Raw genomic sequence first — 25,668 nt, 5'->3', positions numbered from 1 at the left:
TCAGGTGTCTTATGCAAGAGATTTGTTTGCAGTTTCAACCCGCAAAAAATAAAAAATTAATATTACGGAAACTGACGGCCTTTCTCAATTTGCTTCGAGGGATTTCATATAATCTCTTACGTAAATTTCTGTTAAGCTACTACTTCGAACTTCGAATCTGGAGATATTACCTACACATTTTCGACTTCAATGACATCAGCAAGAACAATGCTATGTTTACTGTGCCCTCCACTTTTCTTGGGAGTAAAGGAATCTTGTTGTGGTGAACTCACAGCAGGCGTGAAAATTTCACCGACATTTCGAAGAGAGGTCACAAATTCACAATTAATATTCGCCAGGCTGTGAACGCATGCCCTGGGCTATTTCCAAGCCATTACGCACCGAGATATGTGATACCGTTGATGATAATCACGGATTCTGAAGTTAAATTCGACGATTATTACACACCACCCTACATAAACACTCACAGTGGTACATGTGGTGTAGACATACGAATGATATTTCATGTGTGTTTGGAGTAAGACAATGGAAAATGGCATTCACTAGATGCTTGTCAACAACTCTAGTGCTCATTTCCTAATATTTAATGTAGATTGTAGGACTGACCTTCGGTTTCGTACCCAGAACCACCCATGCTTTCCTCATTTCTAATTTCTCAGGGTTTCGTTTCCAACTGAGTCCTGAGTTTGCTGAAATATATTGCACAATATTATGTCACTAACCTGTTAGGCAAAATAAAACAGAAACTAATAAACCATTTTACTGGGCTCCTCGTTCCTCCTCCCTCGTCGTTTGCTCACATTGACCAATAGTGTGAGCTGATCTCACACTTCCGTTTGCACTACCGTGAGTCAGGCCACAACATCACAACGTGCCATTTCTGAAGAACAGATTTCCGCTCATAGTTCCGAGAAGAGACCTACGCCTTGCCGTCCTTCAGTCTTCCGTAAGTGACTCATGCGTCGTGTTTTCCCGTTGTGGTAAACATCACAAGATTTACATTCCGAGATTCACGTCATCAGTTAACCGCATGCGTCGAACGATTTCAGATTAGTCAAATGCTGTAAACAAACACAACTTGTACAATCTCTCTGCCTTTTTCATTATGTCAGACACGCTTCTTTGTCTTTTTAAAAATAATTGAATATATAGACAAATGTCGTTAAAACATTGAATCTAGGGCACGTACTATGTCCAGCAATGGTGTATATTCCTATGGCTCATCAGGTTATCACATCAATACACCAACGTATGTAGGGTTAAAAACCTTGTGCACCACGAATTTGCGGATTACATGAGCACTATTTTTCTATTTAATCAATTGGTTTGTTGTCTATATGAGGTGTAAAAGAAAATCCAGCTTAGGATTTGCACATGTGTACAAAATCGCACAACAACCATCAGTTGCTTCATTGGCGTGTATGCTAGTGTATTGATATTAATCTATGCCTGGTACATCTTGACATATCGAAATAGTCAGAAAGGAGGACTTCAATAGGAAAGAAACTTCACACGTATAGACATCGATATCATTACAGATGGAGTTGCAGCTCAAATTGAACAAGGATGGCGGGAAGATGTCGGTTACGTCCTCGTTGACGAATAGATGCCTGTTTTGCACGAAATGAGCAAGAGATGCAACGGGAAACGGTACTCGCTCGGAGTAGCCGCACGGCTTTCTGCAATGTACTGTTAGAATATGTCTACCTGTGCAATATCTCATCGACTGGAAACTTGTGCAAAAGGAACCACACATCTCCACATCTCCTGAATGGGAGAATAGTCATCTATCTGCAGTCTGTATGCACAAGCTACTTTTTCCACTTATCATTTTTCTTCACTTATTGAGTGAGATACACACCTAACTGTAAAAAGGACTTGTTAGAATGTGAAAATAATTTCAGGTTTACCCGTAGAGTAAAAAACATTTTCGTTTTCCCATACATGTTTCGATGTATTTGTACCTTCGTCATCGGTTTCTTTTAGTCTGATAACAAGTTTATTAATACATGTACATGCTGGCTTGAAAACAGAAAATTTACAAATTTTCGCCTTACTTCACCATTTCGTTGTATGATTTTATCTTTTTCTGACATATACTAAAATGCCCTAGAAAAGCATTTTTTATGTGATCGGACCTTAATAAGTCACAGAAAATTGATTTTCTAGTTTTTAACGTAGACTGCCATAACTCATCAACATGCATTCAGAGAGTGACAGAAGGGTTTACCTTTCGTCTACTTGCGTTCTCAAATTTCATATAAAGTTTCATGCGTGTCGAAAAGAGAGACCAGAATTTGAGTTCGTAAGGGTTACAATTAGCTGCTGACAATGCATCTTCAGTTCTTGCTGGATTGTTTTCCTGGTTTCTTTGCCGTTTCGTTGAATTTTTTTAATTTTTTTATCAGAGAACGGCACAAATATTATGAGTCAAAGTTTTAGAACATCTCGTTCACTTTTATACGTTCTTCAGCCAGAGGACGCTCAATGATAACTGTACTGCATAATAATCGTATTATGAAATTACTTTTATTGTCCAAAGACTTACGATATTCTTGCCCTCTGTTACAGGAATTTTGTCGTGCTAGCCATCTTGTCCACTTACTATGGATCATGCTGTGTCTACGTCGTATTCATTGGGGAATCTCTTCACAAGGTAAGAACATTTAATCTGGTATGTGGAAGTGATTCTTTGATGTTTTGATCCAGTGCATAGTCACGTATCCAAAGTCAGATCTTGGTTACGTTAACTGCAAAGTGTACAAAGATCACAGGAAACATTTTAGCCCCGAACTGCACTTTATTAATAGCTCTAACGTCCGTGCTTATTATTCCTTCCTGAAAGTCATAGAGTCCTGGACTTGGCGTATAAAATTAGTTCTTTGTAATACCACATCAGTACTTTCAGGATTCCGAGCAGATAACTAACTATAGATAGTCTCGATGATGTGGGTAACAAAAGGGGAAACACAGAAACCCTGCATGACGAAAAATTGAGCCTCTTCTGCTGTGTGTGTGTCTTCTCTCACCTGTGATCTGATTGGTCAGTTACCCTCTATGTATAACTCTTATAAATAAATGCTATGTTTTGCAATTAAATATTGTGCTATTAATGTGCACAAACGTTGTCGCTCGGTAGTACCAGGCACATTTAGTGACTGCTTCTGTTCATTGCAATACATTCATTCCACTAGAAACGTTCCACATCAGCGTGTAGTTGATAGTCAGTCTTAACTTTTTCTTGTACTGTGTAATTAGTACCGAAAACTGAAGCTATCTTTAACCCAAATTTGTTTTGTACACCACATAAGCGTTCTAACATGGTTATATTAAATGTCGTACGTTCTTGCCCTTCACTGATCAGTAACTGGCATAGCTAAATAGTTATATAGGGATCTAATTTCCCAATTTTTGGTGATTATAGAGGCAGCAGGGCTCAGTACTTCTGCAGGTGACATCCTAGGAATTGTTGAGTCCATGCCACGTCGAGGTACTGCACTACCCTTTGGAAAAGGAGGTCCGACATGATGTTAGGAGGTACCCCATGATCTTTGTCACCTCAGTGTAAGGTTTAACATGGACTCCGAACCATACTTAAAATTTTATTTTCTCACATATACAAAATATTCACAGTAACACAAAAAAAAAGTTATTGGGCCTACTGAGAATTGAACCGCAAACTTTTGCAGTGCTACACTAACCGTCTTAGTCCCTGAGACACACAAGAGTTCTGTACAGAAGTTTGCAGTTTATTTATCTAGGGGTGCTGTATTAAGAAGTAACAGTTCCTGTATTGCGTTGCAGATCTCATAGATAATTGAAGAAGTAACAGAACAGCCAAAACATTGGAGGAAGCGAAATGTACTTGACTCGTAGCAGGATAGTTTCCACAGGCTGCAGTTTTATCTTTTGGCTACAATGAGTCACACCTTTCCATATTTTTTCCTTCATACATCGTCACAGATTACCGGTGTCACTTGGTCACTGGACGAAGCATCAGTTACGTAACTATTACACACGGGACCCGCTGGTGAAGAGTAACTTTGTACATGTGGTTGTCAGGTGTGCGGCTACTACGTGCCGTGGATGAACGACCTGGACGTGCGCGTGTACATGGTGGTGATGCTGCCGGTGTTGCTGGGCCTGGTGCTGGTGCGCCAGCTGAAGCACATGGTGCCGGTGTCCGTGGCGGCCGACGTGGCGCTGCTCGTCAGCCTGGTGATCACGCTCTACTACACGCTGTCCGGCGTGCCCAGCGCCAGCGAGCGGGACCTCATCGCGCCCGTCTCTCAGCTGCCGCTCTTCTTCAGCACCGTCATCTTCGCCATGGAGGGCATCGGCGTGGTGAGTCTCGATACCACGTAGCAATTGGCTGATACTTGGACCGTGATAGCCTTTTAACATGTCCGCCACCCTTCCGCAGAGTTATTGTAACTATAAGCTCACCAGATAAAATACACCCCCCCCCCTCCTACCACCACAAAAAAGACACACCACGAAGGAATAGTCCGAGTGAGAAATAAATCGATAGCTGTGATGTACATGTACAGACAAATAACTTATTATAATTTCAGAAAGAGTTGGATGGTTTGTTCAGCATAAAGTGTTTCACAAATTGAGCATGTCAATAACCGTAGTTCCACCTCTTGCCCTTATGTAAGCAGTTATTCGGCTTGGCATTTATTGATGGAGCTGTTGGATGTCCTCCTGCATGTCGTGCCAAATTCTGCCCAATTGGCGCGTTAGATGGTCAAAATCCCAATCCGGTTGGAGGGCCCTGCCCATAATGCTCCAAACGTTCTCAGTTGGGGAGAGATTCAGTGACCTTGCTGGCCAAGGCAGAGTTCGGCTAAGACGAGCAATAGAAACTCTCGCCATGCCAGGAAGGGCAACAAAACGGGGCGTAAAATATCGTTAACCTACCGTTGTGTTGTAAAGGTGCCGCATGGACAACCAAACTGGTCTGGCTATGAAAAGAAATGGTACCCCAGACCATCACTCATGATTGAAGGGCCATATGATGGGCGATTGTCAGGATGGTACGCTAATCCCGATTGGGGCGTATACAGATACGTCTACGCCAGTTGTCGGGGCACAGTTCGAAACAGGACTCTTCACTAAAGACAGTTCTACTCCATTCAATGAGATTCCAGGCCGAAGAAGTCTCTGAAAATGCCCAGACCTGACTGTCAGCCCCAAACGACCCAAAAACTGCGATTAATGGTCTGCAGTGCAATTTCCTTTCATAGCAGGACCTCTTTGGTTGTCATCTACGGCACACTTACACCACTGAGGTACATCGGCGATACTGTACACCGCCATTTGTTGCCCTTCATGGCAAGCCATCCTGTGGTTACATTTCAGCGACAGTCTCTGCTGCTCGCCTTCGTCCAAGCCGTATAACTATTTACGTAAGGCACAGAGGTGGATTAACGCATTATTGACTAGCTCAGTTTGTGAAGCTCTTTCTCTTGAATAAATCATCTAACCTCTCTGAAACTGTAATAATTTTTTTGTCTGTATATACATCCAATTTGTATAATCTGAGGTGCCGCAGGGACAACCAAACTGGTCTGGCCGTCAGCGAACTGGGGCAGCACACGCAATAGCTTGTCATACTGCCACCCCCTCCATAACAACCTCTCTTCATATTGTCCAATGACATCTCAGATACGTGATGCCGGTAGCCACCAGATAACCTAAAAAGATAGTACATAAGACAAGACATTCACCAGTATCCAGCAGTGAACCGCCCTGAAGAGAACCGCAGCAAGTTGGTCGAAACGTCGGCAGTTTAATTGTTTTAGTAGTCTTTGATGAAACGGTCTAATGTCCAAAATTACTTTATTTAAAATGACACTGACTCTGCAAGCCTACGAACCTGTAATAGTTAAAAGTGTTTACTCTATAACCCTTAGTATCTTGTCTGCTTGAGTCTCACTTTCCTTCGGGAATGTCACCAGCAGTTTCCATGGGTCACCTTTATATCCTTTTTCACTTGCTGTTTCAGTATTCTTTATCAACAGTATACGTCTTTATTCATCAGTGGATCCCTTCTTACACAATCATTCACTCTTCTCAATACTCTCATCTCTCCTATTTATATGGTGCCGTCTTTCCATCCCTTCGTTGAGCTCTTATAGCCACAATAGAAACGGCGCCATCACAGCCTTACAAAATGTTTATTTTTTTTAAAGTGAAGTCTGCTGATTGGGTCACACTGCTCGAAATATGTGCAGCTTTTCGTCTGTATCATGAGAGCAATTATACCTTTTGCCATAATCGAAATACGAGGGTTATTCGGAAAGTAAGGAACGACCGGTCGCGAAATGGAAAATACAGTGAAAATCCGATGAAGCTTTGCACAGATGCGTTGGGCTTTATGTCTAGTTCGCCAGTCGATCGCATCATGTTGCTCTTTTCAGTTATTATCTCACAGTGAGAACGTAAAGATGGCTAGAAATTAGCGTCTCCCGCCAAGTATGAGGGCCTGGCGAAAAATTTCGCTTGAAGCTATGCATTCCACATAACATAACTGTCATGTGGTTCGTTCTACACCACAATTTTCGGCCGCATTCTGCAGGGGCAATGAAGATGCTCCTGCATCTCTGCTCAAATGAACCGCTGGCTATGAAGAAAATATTTTGACACAGACAACGAGCTGCGGTACAGAGTAGAAAATTGTCGAAATGCACTGGCGGCTGTCTTCTACAACGAGGAATTGAAAAGTTGGTACAGCGCTAAGACAGTTGTCTGAGAGCTGCGATGTGTAGAGAAGTAGCTGGAAGGTGTAGCTAATCGTTGTAAAAAAAACTCTTTCCTTACTTTCCGAATAGCCCTCGTATGTGAACTGACACCTTTTCGATTAATTTGTTATTAATTAAAATCTTCACCGAACCTCAGTTCCTTCATCGAAACATTCATCTTTCCCATTATCATTTCGTTAGCACCATAGTTTCTGATGACGCCTAATCCATTGATCTTCCGAAATACTTGAAGTTATCTCCACAGTACTGCAACTGTTTCTTCTTAGACATAATTTGTGCTAAATATCGCTTCACAACTCCTACCCAGAGCGGTACAATTGGGTCTGCAGATTCATCGACAGGTCCTCGCCACAGATACATGGTACAACGTAGTGAATACCAGGTTCACGGATTTCATAGTGAAACAAATTGCAATGTTAGTTTCTGTTCGGACGACGTACTCATGCTTAGTCACTCACATTGTCCTTCACTCCCAAACATGAAAGAAAAAACGGTACATCTCAAAAATAAGCGGTGGGTCTGTGATGATAAGCCCGCTTTCCTGTTTCTAAAAATCCTGCAGAAAATTTTCTTTACACTGTCGAATTTTATCGCAGTTTTACATCGTCAGGTTGCAATAGCTCACACAAGCTAGGAAAGTGGGTTGCTCATTCAAGTGAAACGAAACTAAAACTGGAACTTTCGACCAGAAGCAGACATGTGGTGCCAAAATATCGGTGTGGTATACTTTGTCTAGGGCGATGTAGGACGTCAGGATGGAGAGGCACGTGGTTGATACAGGACTGTCCAGCCATTAACTTCGGCTCTAACTGGTGCCGCAACTTTCCCAAGTACCCCTTCTCAATTCTCTACACTAGGCTGCTGTACTTGCTACAGTTATCGCAACAAGAAAAATCGGAAGCAGTTCAGCAAAGTACTCTGCTTCAGTCAGAAAAGCTGACCGCTTTGCTACAAAGTTGAACACCAAAATTCTAAAAACCATCACGTAACACTCAACATGCTCCAATCATTTGGATCTCACGACACTTCTGACACCAACAACTTAGTGGCGCTGCTTATATTTACTGATGCACATTCTCGTCTGATCTCACGAGACGAAGTGGACCTTCATGTCGGAGGTGGACGTTGGAAGACGAATCTGGGGGACTCTATCCTTTTCTGTTAGCGTTGATCTCGCTTAAACAGATGTACCGTTATATAGCTCAGAATTTGTCGACACAGAAATCGAAATTATTTTTCGTTACACACAGATACACACATTCACTTTTGTCTAACTGTTACGGTACTGGATCACGACGTACATATCATGTATTAGATCTTCTTTTCCAGTCAGAAACATTTGGTAAGTTTGAAGAGAGAGTAAGCGAAAATATTTTGCTACATATTCGCAACTGTGGCTACCACTGACCTAATGTTTTCCCTCTAACTTAGAGGACCCTGGGTGAATCAAAGACGAACTTCATCAACAGTTCGTTCTGCTTAGCTGAAGTATGGAGTGCAACGTGGCAAATAACAGATTCATTCTTTCGCCTATTCCTAACTGGGGGCTGTAAGTTACTTGCCTTAGGTAGCTTCACTAATCCGAAAGACACTGGCCAGTCTGTGTGTGCTTTTGGAGTAACGTACAACGCAGCGTTTTCTTTTGCACATCTGTTGTCATATTCAAAAAAATGGTTCAAATGGCTCTGAGCACTATGGGACTCAACTGCTGAGGTCATTAGTCCCCTAGAACTTAGAACTAGTTAAACCTAACTAACCTAAGGACATCACAAACATCCATGCCCGAGGCAGGATTCGAACCTGCGACCGTAGCGGTCTCGCGGTTCCAGACTGCAGCGCCTTTAACCGCACGGCCACGTCGGCCGGCTGTCATATTCAGAGTATCCCTGGAGGAATGATTAATATTCAGGAGTATAGCATGAACGAACCTCAGAAGCAAAAATGTCTAGTAAATCTGGGATCTGAAATGCATACCTGATGAGTTATGAGCGCTTCTTCATTTTCGATATTGTGAAATAAATCTCGTCTACTGCAAGCTCCTTGCTTTCTGTATTTTGGGGGGAGGTAGTAAGTACCAAAACAAGAAAAATTCTCCACTAAATATGGCATCTAAAATGCACATCTCATTGGTTACGAGCAGCTGTTCAATAGAAGAGATGTTTTTTACTGTAGCGGAGATGAAAAAGTGCTCCTAGCTCTTAAGGTACGCAATTTAGAGCCCATATTTACCGGACTTTCTCGACTAGAAAGTTTCTGTGAGATCGCTGAATACTGACCATATCTCCTGGTGCATTCTGTATACAGCGACCACCCTATAATCAACGGTAGACTATTAGTCACTCTTACCTGTGAACTGATGAGAAAAGCCGGCCGAAGTGGCCGTGCGGTTAAAGGCGCTGCAGTCTGGAACCGCAAGACCGCTACGGTCGCAGGTTCGAATCCTGCCTCGGGCATGGATGTTTGTGATGTCCTTAGGTTAGTTAGGTTTAACTAGTTCTAAGTTCTAGGGGACTAATGACCTCAGCAGTTGAGTCCCATAGTGCTCAGAGCCATTTGAACCATTTTTTGATGAGAAAATTTACTGGGGTATTACAGTGTATTAAAGCGAACACTGAAGCAAGAGTAACTAAAAAATGTTTACGGGACTATTGTGAAGGCACTTCAGAAGAAAGTTCTACTATCTCGCTCTTATGTGCGATCATCGTTTTGACATTGTATTAGGGAGATGCCTGAGTTGATCGTTGTTATGACAACGGCTTTATTTACAGGTGATGCCTGTGGAGAACAGCATGAAGAACCCGCAGCGCTTTCTGGGCTGCCCAGGCGTGCTCAACATCACCATGTCCATTGTCGTGGGCCTGTACGCTATCATTGGATTTTGTGGTTACCTGAAGTATGGACCAGACACTGAAGGCAGCGTGACACTCAACCTGCCAAGCGACGAGCCGTAAGTTGATATTTAATGTTCTTTTATTAGTTTGTAAGACTACATATCACGAACATAAACTATGTTTTTCTTCTTAAAAGTCACAGAAGACGTATGAAGAAATCATACATCCAAACCATATTCTTCATTGTGATAGTGTATATCTGTATTTCGTTTCCTAACAGTGTTTCTTAACCCCACATTTAAAGCTACTATTGCTTCTGCCTTTCTCTTCTTCTTTTCTGTTATCTTCTGCGTTTGGGAGAATAAACAAAAGCAGAAGTGTATTTAAGAACAATATTCTCCTTGAATCGAACGTCGACACTAGCAGCCGGGGCACGTGTTACACCGGGAGACCAGCAGGAACACAGATAAGGAATTCCTGCTGTAGATGAATGGTATGGGAAACAATGACCAGATATGCACCTGAGCACCTATTGTGATCACAGTCTTCCTCTACTGAAACCATGCCAGCATTCGCGTTATTCTGTATAGGGAACCCACGTTGAACACTAATCTCGATGACCGAACGGAAGACTTGTCCTTCCTGCCACGAGGCCAGGGTCTCAACCACTCTCCCCGAGTAACATTCAAGACTACTGACTAACAGTGCCAGTCCTATGCATCTAGCAAGGGACAGCCGAATTTCGATGAGGTGTTGCTCAGATGTTCCTCATTCGGAAAAAAAGTCTACAGCTATATAGGTTTCTCGCTGAATAATCCGTAGTTTCCGATAAACTGGACGTCGACGAAGTCTGAGTATTTCAAGTGACTCGTTAAGACAGAGTGCGAGACGAATGATGAGGTTCCTCTTAATCGGAATGCGGACAAGAACATAAGTCCGCAAATCCGTCTTTTATCACATATCGACCACACTGGGTAGACATATAAGCGCTAGTCCCTAGGAGTAAGGCTACGAAGGAGACATTTACGGAATTTTTCAAAAATTGGGACCGTCGGACTAGTGACAGAAGTAGGTCACTTTGCTTTTTATTGTAGACTATGTAATGATTTACATCAAAATCCGAAACATAACTGTCGCTCTCCCCTAGCGAGACCGAGAGTAAAATGTTTGCCGCCACACTAGCTCTTCAGATTACATTTAGCCCCTGGTCCTGCTTAACCTAATTGGAATGGGTTATGTCTGTGTCTTGTGACACAAAGGTGGTTTAAAAGCTGATAGAAGGCTTACATTTGTGCTTTGGCTTACCCGAGTTTAATAAACCGGGCTGCTGATGGCAATGCCAGAAAACCACTGAGTACTGCAACTGGTACAGTATTTAGCTGTTGCATCAAGAGAAAAATTTTGGACTGTAGCTCTTACTTAAAATGTAATGAACTGGAATTTTCCTGTGTCAATGAAAGAAGTCTCCAACAGCAGCTGCCTCAGTTTGGAGTAAATATATGAGTTTTTTGTTTAGGCGTAGACTTCACACTGATTTTAGTAAATTAAAAGCAAGTAGATTTTTAATGCGTCATGTGGAAAAAGGCCTAAGGAGTACAAGCGGAAGCGGGCGTATAGTCTAGACGTACGACTACCTTTTCCATCTGGGCGGTGCCCACAGAGAGCTGCGAGAACCAAATCTGGGTTGTCAATCGTTACCACTCCCACAAAAAAATAACTAACTAAATAAAATAAAATAAAAACAAAAAATTAAGAACTCCGTTTCCCTGTCGTTGACAGGCACCCAACGGGACGCGAATCCTTTCCCAACCACTAACAGATAACGATCTAATCCTTAACAAAGTCCATCTCACCCTCCGCCTCGTTTCGCTTCCATTTCTGGCCCCGAAGGACCACTTCATAGAGTCTTCGTCCCAATTACATATTTTATAAACTAAAAGGATTTCCATTTCAGTCTCTTCTTATTTAAAAAAAATTAACATGAAGCCATTCAGTAGCACATGTCCACCACACAGAATTAATAGAAGAGATGGGGAAGATCCAACGAAGAACGGCGTGTTTCGTCGCGGATCGTTTACTCAGATAATTCTTTACAAACTACAGTGTCAGACGCTGCAGGAGAGGCGTTGTGCATACCGTAGAGTTTAATGCTGAAAATTCGACAGCTTACGTACCAACAAGAGTGAGACAACATACTGTGTCCTGCCACCTGTGCCTGGAAAAATGACGCTACGAGAAAATTAGAGAAATTATATGTACAGGGAGCTGTACCGATAATCATTGTTTCCAGGCACCATTCGTGAATGGAACAGGGAAGGAGGGAACGATAGTGATTCCAGAAGTACTCTCCCCCAAACACCGCAAGATTTCTCTCGGAGTATAGATGTAGATGTAAGGACATATTTCTTTTGTACGTTATGCTATGTGGTATGCACTATGTAGCGCTACTTTTCTCCTCGGTGTTATAGGTTTTATGATGAAATACGGTCGCCTCTGATCGTAACAAATTATCATGACTGCGACACCGAGCAAAAAATTACCTGTCTGAAAGAACTCTTTACCACACATCCTACTGTATGAAAAGCCTGAAGATGGTAGGTAGCAGTTGTATTATTGCCGTTTTCGACATAGTCATGTTATCATCAGGCGATTTGTTTAGACAGAAAGAAGAATGGCGATTATAAACTGGTAGGAAATTAAATTACAGATCAAAATAACTTCTCTAAGAAACTCTTAAATAGATCATATAATGATGTCTTCGTAAGAAGTGGAATAAAGTAATGATAATACTTGGTGGTTATAATTAATGGCCGGCCGAAGTGGCCGTGCGGTTAACGGCGCTGCAGTCTGGAACCGCAAGACCGCTACGGTCGCAGGTTCGAATCCTGCCTCGGGCATGGATGTTTGTGATGTCCTTAGGTTAGTTAGGTTTAACTAGTTCTAAGTTCTAGGCGACTAATGACCTCAGCAGTTGAGTCCCATAGTGCTCAGAGCCATTTGAACCATTATAATTAATGTGCAGCTACTCAAAGAGGTCCAGAGTGGGATATATTTATCGTACGGCAGCGAAACGTGATAGATTTTTTAATGCGTTAGTTTGGAACCTATTTAGACCAGAAAACCTTTTTTCCTGTTTTCGCAATCAGGTGTAAATCTGGCGCTGTGAATGTAAGAAAGATGTATAGAAATGTTTCCACGTGTAATGGATTAGAAATGGGACGTGGGCATAAAAGGTGAAACCAGCGAAAAAGGCGTAATTTTGTTTTTATTAGTAACCGCCACTTACACAATTTGTTCAATATAAGTATTAGAGACGCCGACGAAATGCTGTATAGCGCCAGATTTACACCTGGTGGCCAAAATTGGAACTAACTTATTCCCAGCGTAAATCGGTTCCACATTAGCGTTTGAACATATTTACCAAGTTTCTTTGCCACATGATGATTACAGCCCATACTAGATCTCCGTGAGCAGCTGCTCTTTGATTATAAACACAGAAGGCGACGCTTAAATCTGAACAAATGAAACCTTTTTTAAAAGCAAATTTATAAAAACGAAATACAAATGAAAATGCAAATCCCATTACGTATAAGTAGTGATATCTTTCAAGAGTAACGTTACTCGATGTAACCCCTTCAGCCGCAATGACTGCCTCCAATGTTGTCCTGAAGCGATCGCACGCACTGTTTAAAACAGCGCTGTCCATATTCGCGAACGCTTCTTAGATAGCGGTGCGTAGAGATGCAACATTAGGGTGTCTCGTCTTATTGGTAACTCTTTCGATTTCGCTCCAAACATAATGGCCGAAGTGGGTCAAATCCGGGCTATTCGGGGGCCAGATCTCCTTTGACCAGAACATATCAACATTATCTGAGAGCCAGTTTTGGACTAAATGGCTCGTAGTAGTTCCTCCTCAGTCATCCGACGCATTGTTCGCTGTCTGACATTGAATACTGACGCCAATTTCCTCAGATAGTGTCCCAGGTTTTGCGAAATCAGAGCTGAACCTGTCGCAGTTCGTGACACGCGCTTCCTAGAATGCATTTCCTCCCTGGGTTAGCGGAATCTTCCCCAGACTTCTCCGAAGCATTATACTTCTCCGAAGCCCCGACATCGTTAACAGTTGACATCGGGTACCCGAAGAATCGAACTATTTCAGTGGGCGAACGCCCAGAGCGAAGACATAATCGCGGCTGTTCGGTTGTACAACTCACTAATCCGAAACATTTCGGCTATTTTAGGTTCTAACTGTTTTCTAGAACGACAATCGTAACCTCTGGCGGAAGTACGACATGTCGGGAAATTCAAATTGAAATTTGTCCGGATCCAAGCGCCACGTCCTGTAAGCACAGGTAGATTGGTGACTAGTAGCTTAATGTGTACGCACATCAGAGCGTTCGTTGTTTTTTTCTGCGTCTGACAATGTTCCCGCAAACATATCACATAATTTATTGTGATGTTTTCTGCACGCTCGTAATCCATCGTTAAGTGGACTACACCTGTTGGTACTGACAAGCCGTGTTGTGCCCGCAAGTTACATTTCTATACCTGACCTGCTGCCCAAGAGAAATTAAGTATTAATGGCTTGTTCTTGCACTTAGAGGCACTAACCAACCTAAAAACATAATAATCCTAATAACTGTAATTATTAATCTGAAAATGAATTAAACGGTGATGTAATGTGGTTCAGTACACCGTCCTCAATCACCAACAGAAATACTGCACTTATACCCGTTACACCTTACATTTTTTTTTTTAATACGGTCATTGTGCTTCCCATAAGGCACTATGTATAGTCTGTGTATATTAAAGTGTGTTACGATAACTGAATTCTATAATAACATAAAGCTATCCTGATGAAACAAGTGATTATTTAATCATAATTGACACCACGGAGACAGTTTCCCGCAAAGTACCACCAAGATAGATTAGAAAAGAAATGAAAGGTCTTCTTGATCACTGGTAACCGGTTATACACAGGAAAATTAGCAGTCAGCGCTGTCGTATGTCTACAGGCTTTTTTTGTCTCTCTGTAGAATATTCGTTTTATTCTTTTTTTTAAATAAGCTCTGTTCGGCCTTTATAACTTGCTAGAGTGCTGCTATTGACCACATGTGTATTTCACAATATTTTCATGTAATCCTGAAGATCACGACTTGTTCTTGTAGACTGGCGCAGTCCGTGAACATCCTGATCGCCTTGGCCATTGTGCTGACGTACGGACTGCAGATGTTCGTGCCTAACGACATCAGCCTGGCGCTGGTCATGGAGAAGGTGCCGCCACACCGCGCAGAGCTGGTCCAGTACTGCTACCGCATCGGGACCTGCCTCGCTACCGGTGAGTTGACGCTTTCTGCGCCTAGCTGCAGCTCCTGGGCTCTCAGTGACTGTTTCATTATGGAATTAAATGTTTCAGAATACCGTGGATTCCAATTCACTTAGGCTGTAGCCTTTCGGTTAAAGACTCACACATTCATCTCGGTTTTGAAGCTCTAATAATAATAATAATAATAATAATAATAGTAGTAGTAGTAGTAGTAGTAGTAGTAGCAGCAGCAGCAGCAGTCATGTTAGCAGACCAAATCAGAAGTCCACCCATTATCAAGACCAACGGTCTTGCAGCGGAGGTAACAACGGTTGGATGGGTGACAGCCCAGGTCTGCCGAACGCTGTTGGCGAGCGGTATGCACTCAGCCCTTGTGAGGCCAATTGAGGAGCTCCTGGACTGTGAAGTAGCGCCTCCTGTCTTGTACACTGACAACGGTCGGGAGAGCTGTGTGCTGACCACATGCCCCTCCATATCCGCATCCAGTGACGCTTACCGGATGAGGATGACACGGCGGTCGGTCGGACCTTCAGAGGCCTGTTCGCACGGCGTTTGTATTACGCGTACGATTGTTGCTCATAAACGTCCAGACATATTTCAGCATCTTTGTTCCGCCATCAGGTGTTTCTCTTATTCAGTAATGCAGAAAATAATAACTGCATAGAAGTACCCGCTGACAGTCTCACAAAGGTGCTAAAACATGTCGGAGCGTTTATAAACAAAAGTTATTCGCATAATACGGGGACCTGAATCCCTGAAAGTAACACATTCAACAGTATTTTAGCGTAACAGTCATATGCTGGACATTGCAGCCCAGCAGGAACAAAGGACAGCCAACCAGTTGCAAAAATGGTTTTCAAATAACCTTGACCCCGGTTTCAAGGGGTCTAAACCCCTCTTCGGTAGAAGAGACGAAACATCACATTAGATATTCACTTGGTAAAAGCTGTCTCCACATGATATTAATCAGCAGCGGTGTGCATGTCCACATGCCGGCATGTAGCTACTAGCAAGGTCCGTCATTCTAAGTGATTGTTTTTACTGATGCGTCAAGCCCTTGATTCTAGAGGTCTTAATTTTTGCTTATGGACGTACAGACTGCTGCCGATTTGTGTCATGTTAAGAGAGCTTTTACTGAGTGAACTGCTAATGTGAACTTTGTCTGTCCTTCCGAAGAAGACGGGTTTAGATGCGTCGAAACCGTGGTCAAAGTTATTTGAAAACCACCATTTTTGCCACTGGTTGGCTATTCCTGCTGTTCCGTAACTGTTGCTGTAGTGTAGCCAAGTTCAAAATATTGCAGCCCATCTTGATATCCATACTTGGTAAATAAGATTAGATAGCATTGCTGCCTTGTGCAATTTCTTTATTTTTATTTCATTCAGACATCGTTCAGCATTTTGTGTCAACTTCAGTGTTATTTTTCTTACCATTCTGCTTATGAACAAACATGACTGTATCGAAGAACTGAACATAACGAAGCGAACAGCACTGAAATATGGACGTGATACTTACAAAATTCATAAAATAAACAACAGATAACACGTACATATTATAAAATGTGCTCTCGCGCGTGCGTGCGCGTGCGTGTGCGTGTTTTTTATCTCCCCCTAAACCAGACACTCTCAACACAGGAGAGACCAGATCAACACATGATAAGCAACAGATGGCGCACAGTCACATACAAAACAAAGCTACACGCAGACACTAAACTTACTGGAGTTACAAGGCGGAAGATAAAAAAACTAGCACTGCTAAATTAGCCGGTTCCATTTCTACCAATTTATTTATAGCTGCCGTCAAATAGTATGTTGGACAAAGAATGTAAGAGCTTTTAGGACCATATATGCAGAAAGTCTCAGTGCATTTAAAGGTAATAGCTCCAACTCAACATTTCCTGAACACCTAGCAGCACAGAATCGTCCCCCAACAAACACAGACATAGTTTTCAAAATTCTTAAGTGAGCAATAGCTGGAGGCAGAAATTAGTAATACAAGAGTCTTCCTACACACAAAAATTGATCGGCGGGGGAAGGAACACATTATTTTACGACTCATCACTCTATAATATAACACAATTTGTCTGAACAAAACCATTGTACAAATGAACTTAACCGCAAAATAAACTCATCAATTCGTACTGCACTCTCAGACAACTCCATTCCCCGTTCCCAAATATCGTATGGTTATCATCTCCCTCCAATCTCTATTACTCACACTGTCAGCCTGTTTATCTCACTCTCGCTCCCCATCCCGCCCTCGCGCACGCACACAGCATTAACAGTCGAAATGTCAATAACATTCGGAAGTTGCGCGTCACTGTCAAATAAAAATGCAAGCAAACAACTAAACACAAATAGTTAAAATAACACATTAGGTGACAACAAAAACTTCATATTTTCATGGCGAAATACTGTAAAATGAAATGCACGTATAATGTTTAAAACAGTATAAGTGTCTTAAACAGTCCGATCCATACAGGAACAAAACACTTCCAGTCTTCTGTAGGCATAGCGTTTTCTATACTGAATATTAATTAATATATTTTTCACTTCGTCCCCTGTCCGTTCTGCTTTTTAAGCTCAATATTTTTTCCACTCAATTTTTTCCTTATTTTCATTTTCTTCTGGCTTCTACTCACATGGATCACGGAGAACGTATATAATAATGCACAGATGCACAGCGCCCCAGCCCACGAAAGCAAATAAACTACGTTATGTATTATGACCTCCACATGTTTACATAATTATATATCATATTTTTACTAAATTTCGTTCAAAAGGGTGCTATACACCATAGTTTAGACATATTAGTCATACAACAACTTCGAATAAAACTAGAAGTGGAGTGGAATGCACCGTCGGTAATTTCACATTGAACCTCCCCTCAGAAACTCTCCATAAGAGGAGCAAGGGAAAAATTAACATAATATTCTTGCTGCGGTATATCGTTTACTTACGGTAAGTGGCTTATTTATATGAGGAAATAGGATGCTGATTAAACATGTGGAACGATAATATGTTCACGCTAAAGTGCTGCGGCGAATTCACGCTCGTATAATCAGCTATTGGAGTGCTTGGTTAGGCAAAGTATGCCATAGCTCCCTACATTACATTCCTTGCCAGTGACTCGGCACAGTAATAGCGCAATGGCTCATGTACAAACGCTGGTGTGGGTTTTAGTTTTTCGTCCTTACGAAAAGTATAAAATACTATAGAATGGATTTACTTAACTTAAAAAGAAACAAATGGGCGGCGTTTTATTCCTGTTTCAAGGGTTTTGAGTTTTTCCTAGAAGACTCGCAAATCTTCTAATAAAGAAGTGAATGGCTCAATGTAAAATTCCCAAGCTATGTGCAGAACAATGGCAAGAAATTAAAAACACTTAAAGAAATACAAAGATAAATGGATCATACGGAACTACAAAAATGGCTCTGAGCACTATGGGACTTAACAGCGGAAGTCATCAGTCCCCTTACGGAACTACATGCTGTGTTTGTCTCGAAGACTGTCACCAAATGAGGTGCGGCACTAGTGAGACAATGGACTCGCATTCGCAGTCCGCACCTTACTACCCATATTTAGATTGTCCATTGTTTCTCTAAATCGGTTATAGAAAGTGGTGGAAATTTGTGGTACGTTCGCCGGCCGCGGTGGTCTAGCGGTTCTAGGCGCTCAGTCCGGAACCGCGCGACTGCTACGGTCGCAGGTTCGAATCCTGCCTCGGGCATGGATGTGTGTGATGTCCTTAGGTTAGTTAGGTTTATGTAGTTCTAAGATCTAGGGGACTGATGACCACAGATGTTAAGTCCCATAGTGCTCAGAGCCATTTGAACCATTTTGTGGTACGTTCCCACGGGACCAAACTGCTGGGGTCATCGGTGCCTAGGCTTACACAATACTTAATCTAACTTAAACTAACTTACGCTAAAGATAACACACGCAGCCATTCGCGAGGGAGGACTCGAACGTCAGCCGAGGTGGTGGTGGGGGGGGGGGGGGGCGGGGGCGGGGGGGTGGAAGGGGAGCCTCGCGAACCGTGGCAAGGCGCCCTACACCACGCGGCTACACGGCGTGCCTTAAAGAATGTGAGAGGTCAGTTTACGTACCTAACTTACCCCAATATCTGCTTGTACCTTCTATAACCACGTCGTCGTCGACGTGACGTTAAGCCACAATCTTTTATATTCGTTAAAAACTGCTTTTCCGTACCTGAAAAATGAAATGACGCCAGTATTTACTAAGCTCGTACTATCGCACACGACACTGTGTTAACGGCTCGGCAGCCGTCCATGGCAGCTTCACGGCTCCCGTGCGCAATTTGGACGGTGTCGATCCACGGGGGGGGGGGGGGGGGGGGGGGGGGGACGAAGTTTAAGCCGCCGTACATCTTTTCGTACTTCGGTTATGTACACGTAGCATAGCAATCAATTGTGAAGTGAGTGTAATGCCACAGTTTATCTCACTGTTTTGCTGAAGCTGATATCCAAATTGTTTGATGTTGCAGTTGCGGTGGCGGTAGCGATCCCCAAACTGGAGCCGATTATTTCGCTCGTGGGCTCGGTGTTCGTGTCGACCCTGGGCCTCTTCTGTCCCGCTGTGCTGGAGACGGTCGTCTTCTGGGAAGACGGCATGGGGCGCCTCAACTGGCGACTCTGGAAGAACATCTTCATCGCTGCCTTCTCTATCTTCGGACTCGTCACCGGCTCCTACGTTGCAGTACTGGAGATCATCCGCACCTACTCGGGGTAGAACGCAAGTTGTTCAGTGAAAGGCACTACGTGCAAGCTGTGACTACATCGGTGATGTGCGTTCTGACGGGAGACTGTCGGTGATATCGGGGTCTCCGGAACACTGTGTGCTTAACAAGTGCGTCGGAACGTCAGTACCGTGTCATTAGTTAGTGTGAAATTTATATTCACACTATTATTTATTTTGGCACGTTGATCTTAGCGTGTTGGACACAATGCCCGTTCTATGGGCTCTCTAAAGAACTTTTGTCTTTCTGTATACTTTATTATTTTCTAAAATAAGATTGACACAGGGCACAAATGTTCGTAGCTTCTTGTTTATTATGAAGGTAATTTCGTGTGATGAAACTTTCTTGTCTAGTCAGATACCTATGTAATAAGCGTAATAAGCACGTACAAAGCGGTGTGACTCTCGCATTACTCCATCATCAGATTAACTGACATTACACTATTTGCTACACTTGTGTGTGTCTGTATGTCTGTTCAGTGCCACTTTGTCATTTTAAGACCATGTAAATAGTAGTGTATAAGTATTTAATTATTTTTCATATTCTCAAATAAATTTTGTTTTGCTGATATATATCTGTTATTATTTACAAAATAGAAAGCTCATATTTAGGGATAAAGATTTATCCTCATATCACGCATGTGAAAGACACTATGATGTTTGCAGAATTGTGAGTAAAAAAAGTTTTTGCTGGGTATGGAACCAAATTTAATTTTTATTTATTTGTATTTGGCTTGATTCAAATGGCTCTGAGCAATATGCGACTTAACTTCTGAGGTCATCAGTCGCCTAGAACTTAGAACTAATTAAACCTAACCAACCTAAGGCCATCACACACATCCATGCCCGAGGCAGGATTCGAACCTGAGACCGTAGCGGTCGCTCGGCTCCCGACTGTAGCGCCCACAACCGCACGGCCAATCCTGCCGGTTATTTGTATTTCTGGATACCTAAAATACGCCATACTATCCACATTTTAATGTATGTAGGTTGGAACTTAAATAGTGGCAACACTGTTGTGGAGACACTATGCAATGGAATCTACTACTGTCGCTGATAGCACACGTTCTTGACATACCTACCTTACTTCCGAGCAAATGGACTCGCCCGGCCCACGTCACTGGCGTGCGCACAATAGAGAGAAACACAGTCACTTGTGAGCGAGCGGTCTAACGTAACGGTGTTTCGATATGTTTTCGAAACAGGAACAACGGAGTTGGATCAAGATTGAATGTGCCAGAGGTCGTACAGCGCGACAGTGTCACCAAGATCGTCAAGAGGCGTGCGGAGAATCGGCATTGCCGTACAGAACAGTGGCAGTTTGGGTACAAGCCTTCAACGAAGGTCGGCAGACTGTGGCAGACACGCATAGGGGAGGTTGTCCTAGAGTCTCTGAAGAAGAAGTGCATGCTGTTGCCGCGTTACGGGACAGTGATCGACGACATATGATTTGTGAGCTCGCCCACGAAACCGGGTTAGCCCATGCGACTGTGCTTCGCATCCTGAAGGAACGCCTGCGCATACGAAAAATTGCATCACGATTGGTTCCGCATGACTTGACGGATATGCAGAAATGGATGCGTCACGACGCTGGTTAGACGCACTTGGAACGCTATGAGCGGAAATGAGAGGCTTTATTATGCCGTATGGTAACACTGGATGAGACATGGGCCACATCGTACGAGCCAAAACTGAAACGCCAATCCATCGAATGGCGTCATTATGGGTCGTCGCGAAAATCTGGAGTGCGTCAGAGCCCCAGTATGGAGAAAGTTATGTTGATTGTCGTGTACGACTGTGATGATGTTATCCTAACACATTAGTTCCTCCACTTCGCACCGTCAATGCACAGTATTACTGTTCGTTTTTGGAGCATCACCTGCGACCAGCTTTGCGAACGAAGCGGCGACACTTTCTACGCAACCCACCCATCATTTTGCACGGCAATCCGCGGGCAAATACAGCGCAAGCTGTGGCTGCTCTGTTCGCTCGATGGGACTGGGAAGTACTGTACCCTCCACCATACTCCCCGGTCATAAGTCCTTGCGACTTTGAGTTCAATCTGAAGATGAAGGAACCACTTCGTGGCATTCGCTTCAGAACTGTTCTAGAGATTAGACGGGCACTAGACCGCTCCATTCGCACCATCAACAGAACGGACTCTTCTAACGGTATACTACTGCTTCCACATCGCTGGCAACGGGTTCTACACAACGCTGGTGACTACTTTGAAGACAGTAACAGGTGCAAACATGTTACTCCCTTGTATCGGTTGCGAATGAATAGTTGCCACTGTTTAAGTTCCAACCCTCGTACATATAATCTCTGATGTAGGTAAGTCTTAGTACTCACTACATACACATGCTAGGAGAAAATACGATAGTGAAGAATAAAATTACAAACGCAAAAAGAAAAAAAAAAAACGACAGGGAAGGAACTAGAAAAGGAATAAGTACTTACCATCGATCGCCTCGAAGCTACTAATGTCCTGGGGGACTGATGACCTTCGCTGTTTAGTCCCCCTTAAACATCCCAACAACCACCACCACCACCACTAATGTCCCATTAACCTATTAACGAGTCAGTACTGCTACTGATTTACGTAGACCTCCATTGAGCAAGTACTACTGCTGTCTGTACTACTGCACTATTACCGTTATCATGAAAATTCTCTAATTTTTTGGTTCATCACAATCGCTACTCCTTCCTAAGCTAATACATCTGAGACCACTGAAAGTTGTTTCCCCATACGGATCCGTTCTGAGACTGCCCTGGTCAATAAACATCATCCGCTGGGACGCGTCGGACACTGGACGATGCGGCAACAGCTTTCCGTTGAGGCAATCGTGTAAACCATTCAGTGTACCATCTCCGAACACACGTCTCTGTAATCGCTCTCGCTAGTGTGATGCAGAGGCTACAAGGCTTTCTTCTTCAGTGGTAGTCACCGCCAGTTATCTTCTTTCCATCGATTGGAAGCTTCCTTCCCAACAGTCAGAATCAACGCTGGTAAAATAAAATTGACATTAAATGAAAATTTATAATCTTGAAACTTCCTTGCAGATTAAAACTGTGTTCGGGACCGAGACTCCAACTCGGGTAGTAAAGTTGTGGGGACGGATCGTGAATTGTGCTTGGGTAACTCAGTTGGTAGCGCACTTGCCCGTGAAAGGCATAGATCGCGAGTTAGAATCACGGTCCAGCACACAGTTTTACTGTGCCAGGAAGTTTCCTTCAGCACACACTCCGCTACAGAGTGAAAATTGCCTTCCGGTATATACATCTTGACTGAATCCTCCACCCTCATACATCGAATAGTAAGGTTTCTCTATTAAGGAAATTGCAAAGGAGCAAAGGAATTCGTCTTTTGCTTCAAATAAATATATCGCAGTGGAGACAGGGTGAAAATGAACCACGCCTTCAGCGTTGTCTGAAAATGAGTTGCGAATAAATATTTAGAGTATCGATTTTTACAGACCAGCAATCTTTCATAGTCTGCTGGTGTAAAGAAATTACTTGCTTTTATCAGGTCTCCTAATGCCTCTCCGCTTTCCACAGCAAAGTCTACAGATTTTGTATTCAGGTCATATGTTAGGTGATGCTGTCAGTCATTCGTCACTACAACCGCCTAGCATTCCCTCTGGTGTCATCTAATGTTGCTCATTGACCTAGCTTCTTCCGAGCATTGTAGTTTCCTCTAGCAGCGGCTGTTTGGCGCTTTAGTATGGGGCTGGGGAGAGCGTTGATGGCAGAGGGCATGGGTCACATTTCAGTGATGCCAGTTGGGTCTATCAGTAGATCAGGTTTCACTAGACATAGCCTGCACGTCAAAAGGTGTGGGAAGGGGAGGCTGGCAAAGCTTGTAGGTGACAGTGTAGTGGGTGGTGGTGGGATCACTCATGGAAAAATTCCTGTAGTAGTTGGTGTTAGAGGTGCACCTTTTCTAGATTGAAGTCAGCTAATAGCTATACCTGCTTAAAGGAAGTCCCTCTGACTAAGGGCTCACCTTCATGCCATGTTTCCAAGAGAAAAAAATGGCCCTGAGCACCATGGGACTTAACATCTGAAGTCATCAGGCCCCTAGAACTTAGAACTACTTAAACCTAACTAACTTAAGGACATCACACATATCCATGCCCGAGGCAGGATTCGAACCTGCGACCGTTGCGGTCGCGCGGTTCCAGACTGAAGCGCCTAGAACCGCTCGGCCACACCGGCCGGCTTCCAAGAGAAGGAATTAGAATATTTCATCAAAATATAAGAGGTATTAGAGATAGTGAACTGCTTACAGATGTTGACTCAGAAATTATTGGTATGTCTGAGCATCACTTAAATAATTTGACAATTCAGAGGCTTCCTTTACCAGGAGCTTCCAATTATTGTTGATTATAGGTCCCCTAACTCTGACTTCAGATTATTTCTGCTCAAGCTAGAGAGGGCTCTTGATTCACTTTGTAGGAAGTACCAGAAATTAGTTATATGTGGTGACTTCATTATAAATTTTTTGTATGATGGTGCAAGAAAAAGGATCTTGGTAGATCTCCTAAGCTCATATGACCTGATGCGGACTGTGTTTTTTCCAGCTAGGGTGCAGGGTAACAGTAGCACATCCGTATACAATATTTGTATTCGTTCTGCGTTACTAGATGAGCATTCTGTTAGTAAAAGGGTGAATGACCTTTCAGATCATGATGCTCAAATTTTTACCCTAAAAGGCTTTTGTACTCAAATGTCAAATGTAGTTACAAACTATGAAGGAAAGTTAATCCAACAGCATTTCGCTTCGTGTCTCTTTTTTTCTATTTGTTTTGTTTTATTATTATTATTCGCGTAACATCTCATATATTAAATGAAATATGTTACTACGAAAAGAGACTCGAAATACCTTTTAGTGGTGCTGTGCTAAGCCTTTCTTTAGATCATTAATTTTCAACAAAACAGAATATATTGTGTTCTTATTGTTCTGGATCTGGCTTTCTATTAAAGGAACATTTTTTCGTCACTGTAACTCGCCATAAAGTTCAACATATCTTCCTTACTTTATAGTTATTGAAAAGGTTAATGAAAATTTCGTCGTTATCAATACTGATGTTACAGTACGCAATGATTGTTCAACATCATAATTCTGCAGTGGATTTTTGTTAACAGTAAAACAACAATAAGTACCACGCCTAACACGAGAACATGAGACTATTATCGGAGAAAAAAGATGTTTTTACTATAAGGTTGCCAGACCAGAACTACGCACAGCAAGATTTCTTTTATGTGATGAAAATAAATTATCTTTTTGCACTATTAGTAATATATTATCAGCAGCCCGCGTCAACCTGTAAAACACATCATAAAATCTGCTGCTCTGCTCTGCAATTCCGAAGGCTGAAAGAAATAATTTTACTTCACTATTACCTGACCGCTTCTTTGCGGTATGATAGATTTCATTTACTGCAGTTTAAATGAGCCGCGGCAGCGGCTGGTTCGTTCGTAGCGCCGCTCTGCACCACGAATACTATTCGAACAACTGAAAATGTCTTAAAGGGATGGGATAAAATACCAGGCAAGCTTGACATAAATCATAATGCAAGGTTTCACTAAATAACTCTATTCAAAACATTTAAACAATTTGATTAATTACACACCTTTTCAAAATCTTGCTTAATGGCGTCCCTCTTACAAACTTGACAAAAGAATGCTACGCTAGCATACAATATCACGTCACAGGCTATCCTACTCACGTAACTCCAAGAAGACGACAGAGAAATTAATGTTCGTTCTGTATTATTTATACTAGTCACACATTCTCATCTTTGTTTGATATTTATCGTCTGTGGCGGTTTCAGTACTCGCCGACACAGATATTATCTAAAATAAATAATTTAAAAAAATACATAATTTTATACAATAACAAAACATGATACACAATGTTTTCTCTTTATCACATAATATGTCTTTTGCTAAAAGACGTTACAATGCCCCCTGGCAGCAATTGA

At 42.6% G+C, this 25,668-nt stretch overlaps 1 protein-coding gene across 2 annotated transcripts in view; it reads left to right on the top strand.

The window, feature by feature from the left end:
* Positions 1-20,252, top strand: part of LOC126253435 (proton-coupled amino acid transporter-like protein pathetic) — a 79,523-nt gene extending 59,271 nt beyond the window's left edge. For both annotated transcript variants that reach the window (XM_049954777.1, XM_049954776.1), the window contains exons 6-10: positions 2,572-2,656; positions 4,063-4,344; positions 9,536-9,714; positions 14,767-14,936; positions 19,431-20,252. In XM_049954777.1, the coding sequence (XP_049810734.1) occupies positions 2,572-2,656; positions 4,063-4,344; positions 9,536-9,714; positions 14,767-14,936; positions 19,431-19,675 (961 nt within the window). In that variant the 3' untranslated portion in view covers positions 19,676-20,252. The remainder of the gene's footprint in view (positions 1-2,571; positions 2,657-4,062; positions 4,345-9,535; positions 9,715-14,766; positions 14,937-19,430) is intronic.
* Positions 20,253-25,668: the final 5,416 nt, after the last annotated feature.

The sequence above is a fragment of the Schistocerca nitens genome, chromosome 4 (genome assembly GCF_023898315.1).
Source record: "Schistocerca nitens isolate TAMUIC-IGC-003100 chromosome 4, iqSchNite1.1, whole genome shotgun sequence".
NCBI classification, from domain to species: Eukaryota; Metazoa; Arthropoda; class Insecta; order Orthoptera; family Acrididae; genus Schistocerca; species Schistocerca nitens.
Note: the sequence above shows the minus strand (reverse complement) of the source record. Positions and strands in the feature narration are given on the sequence as shown.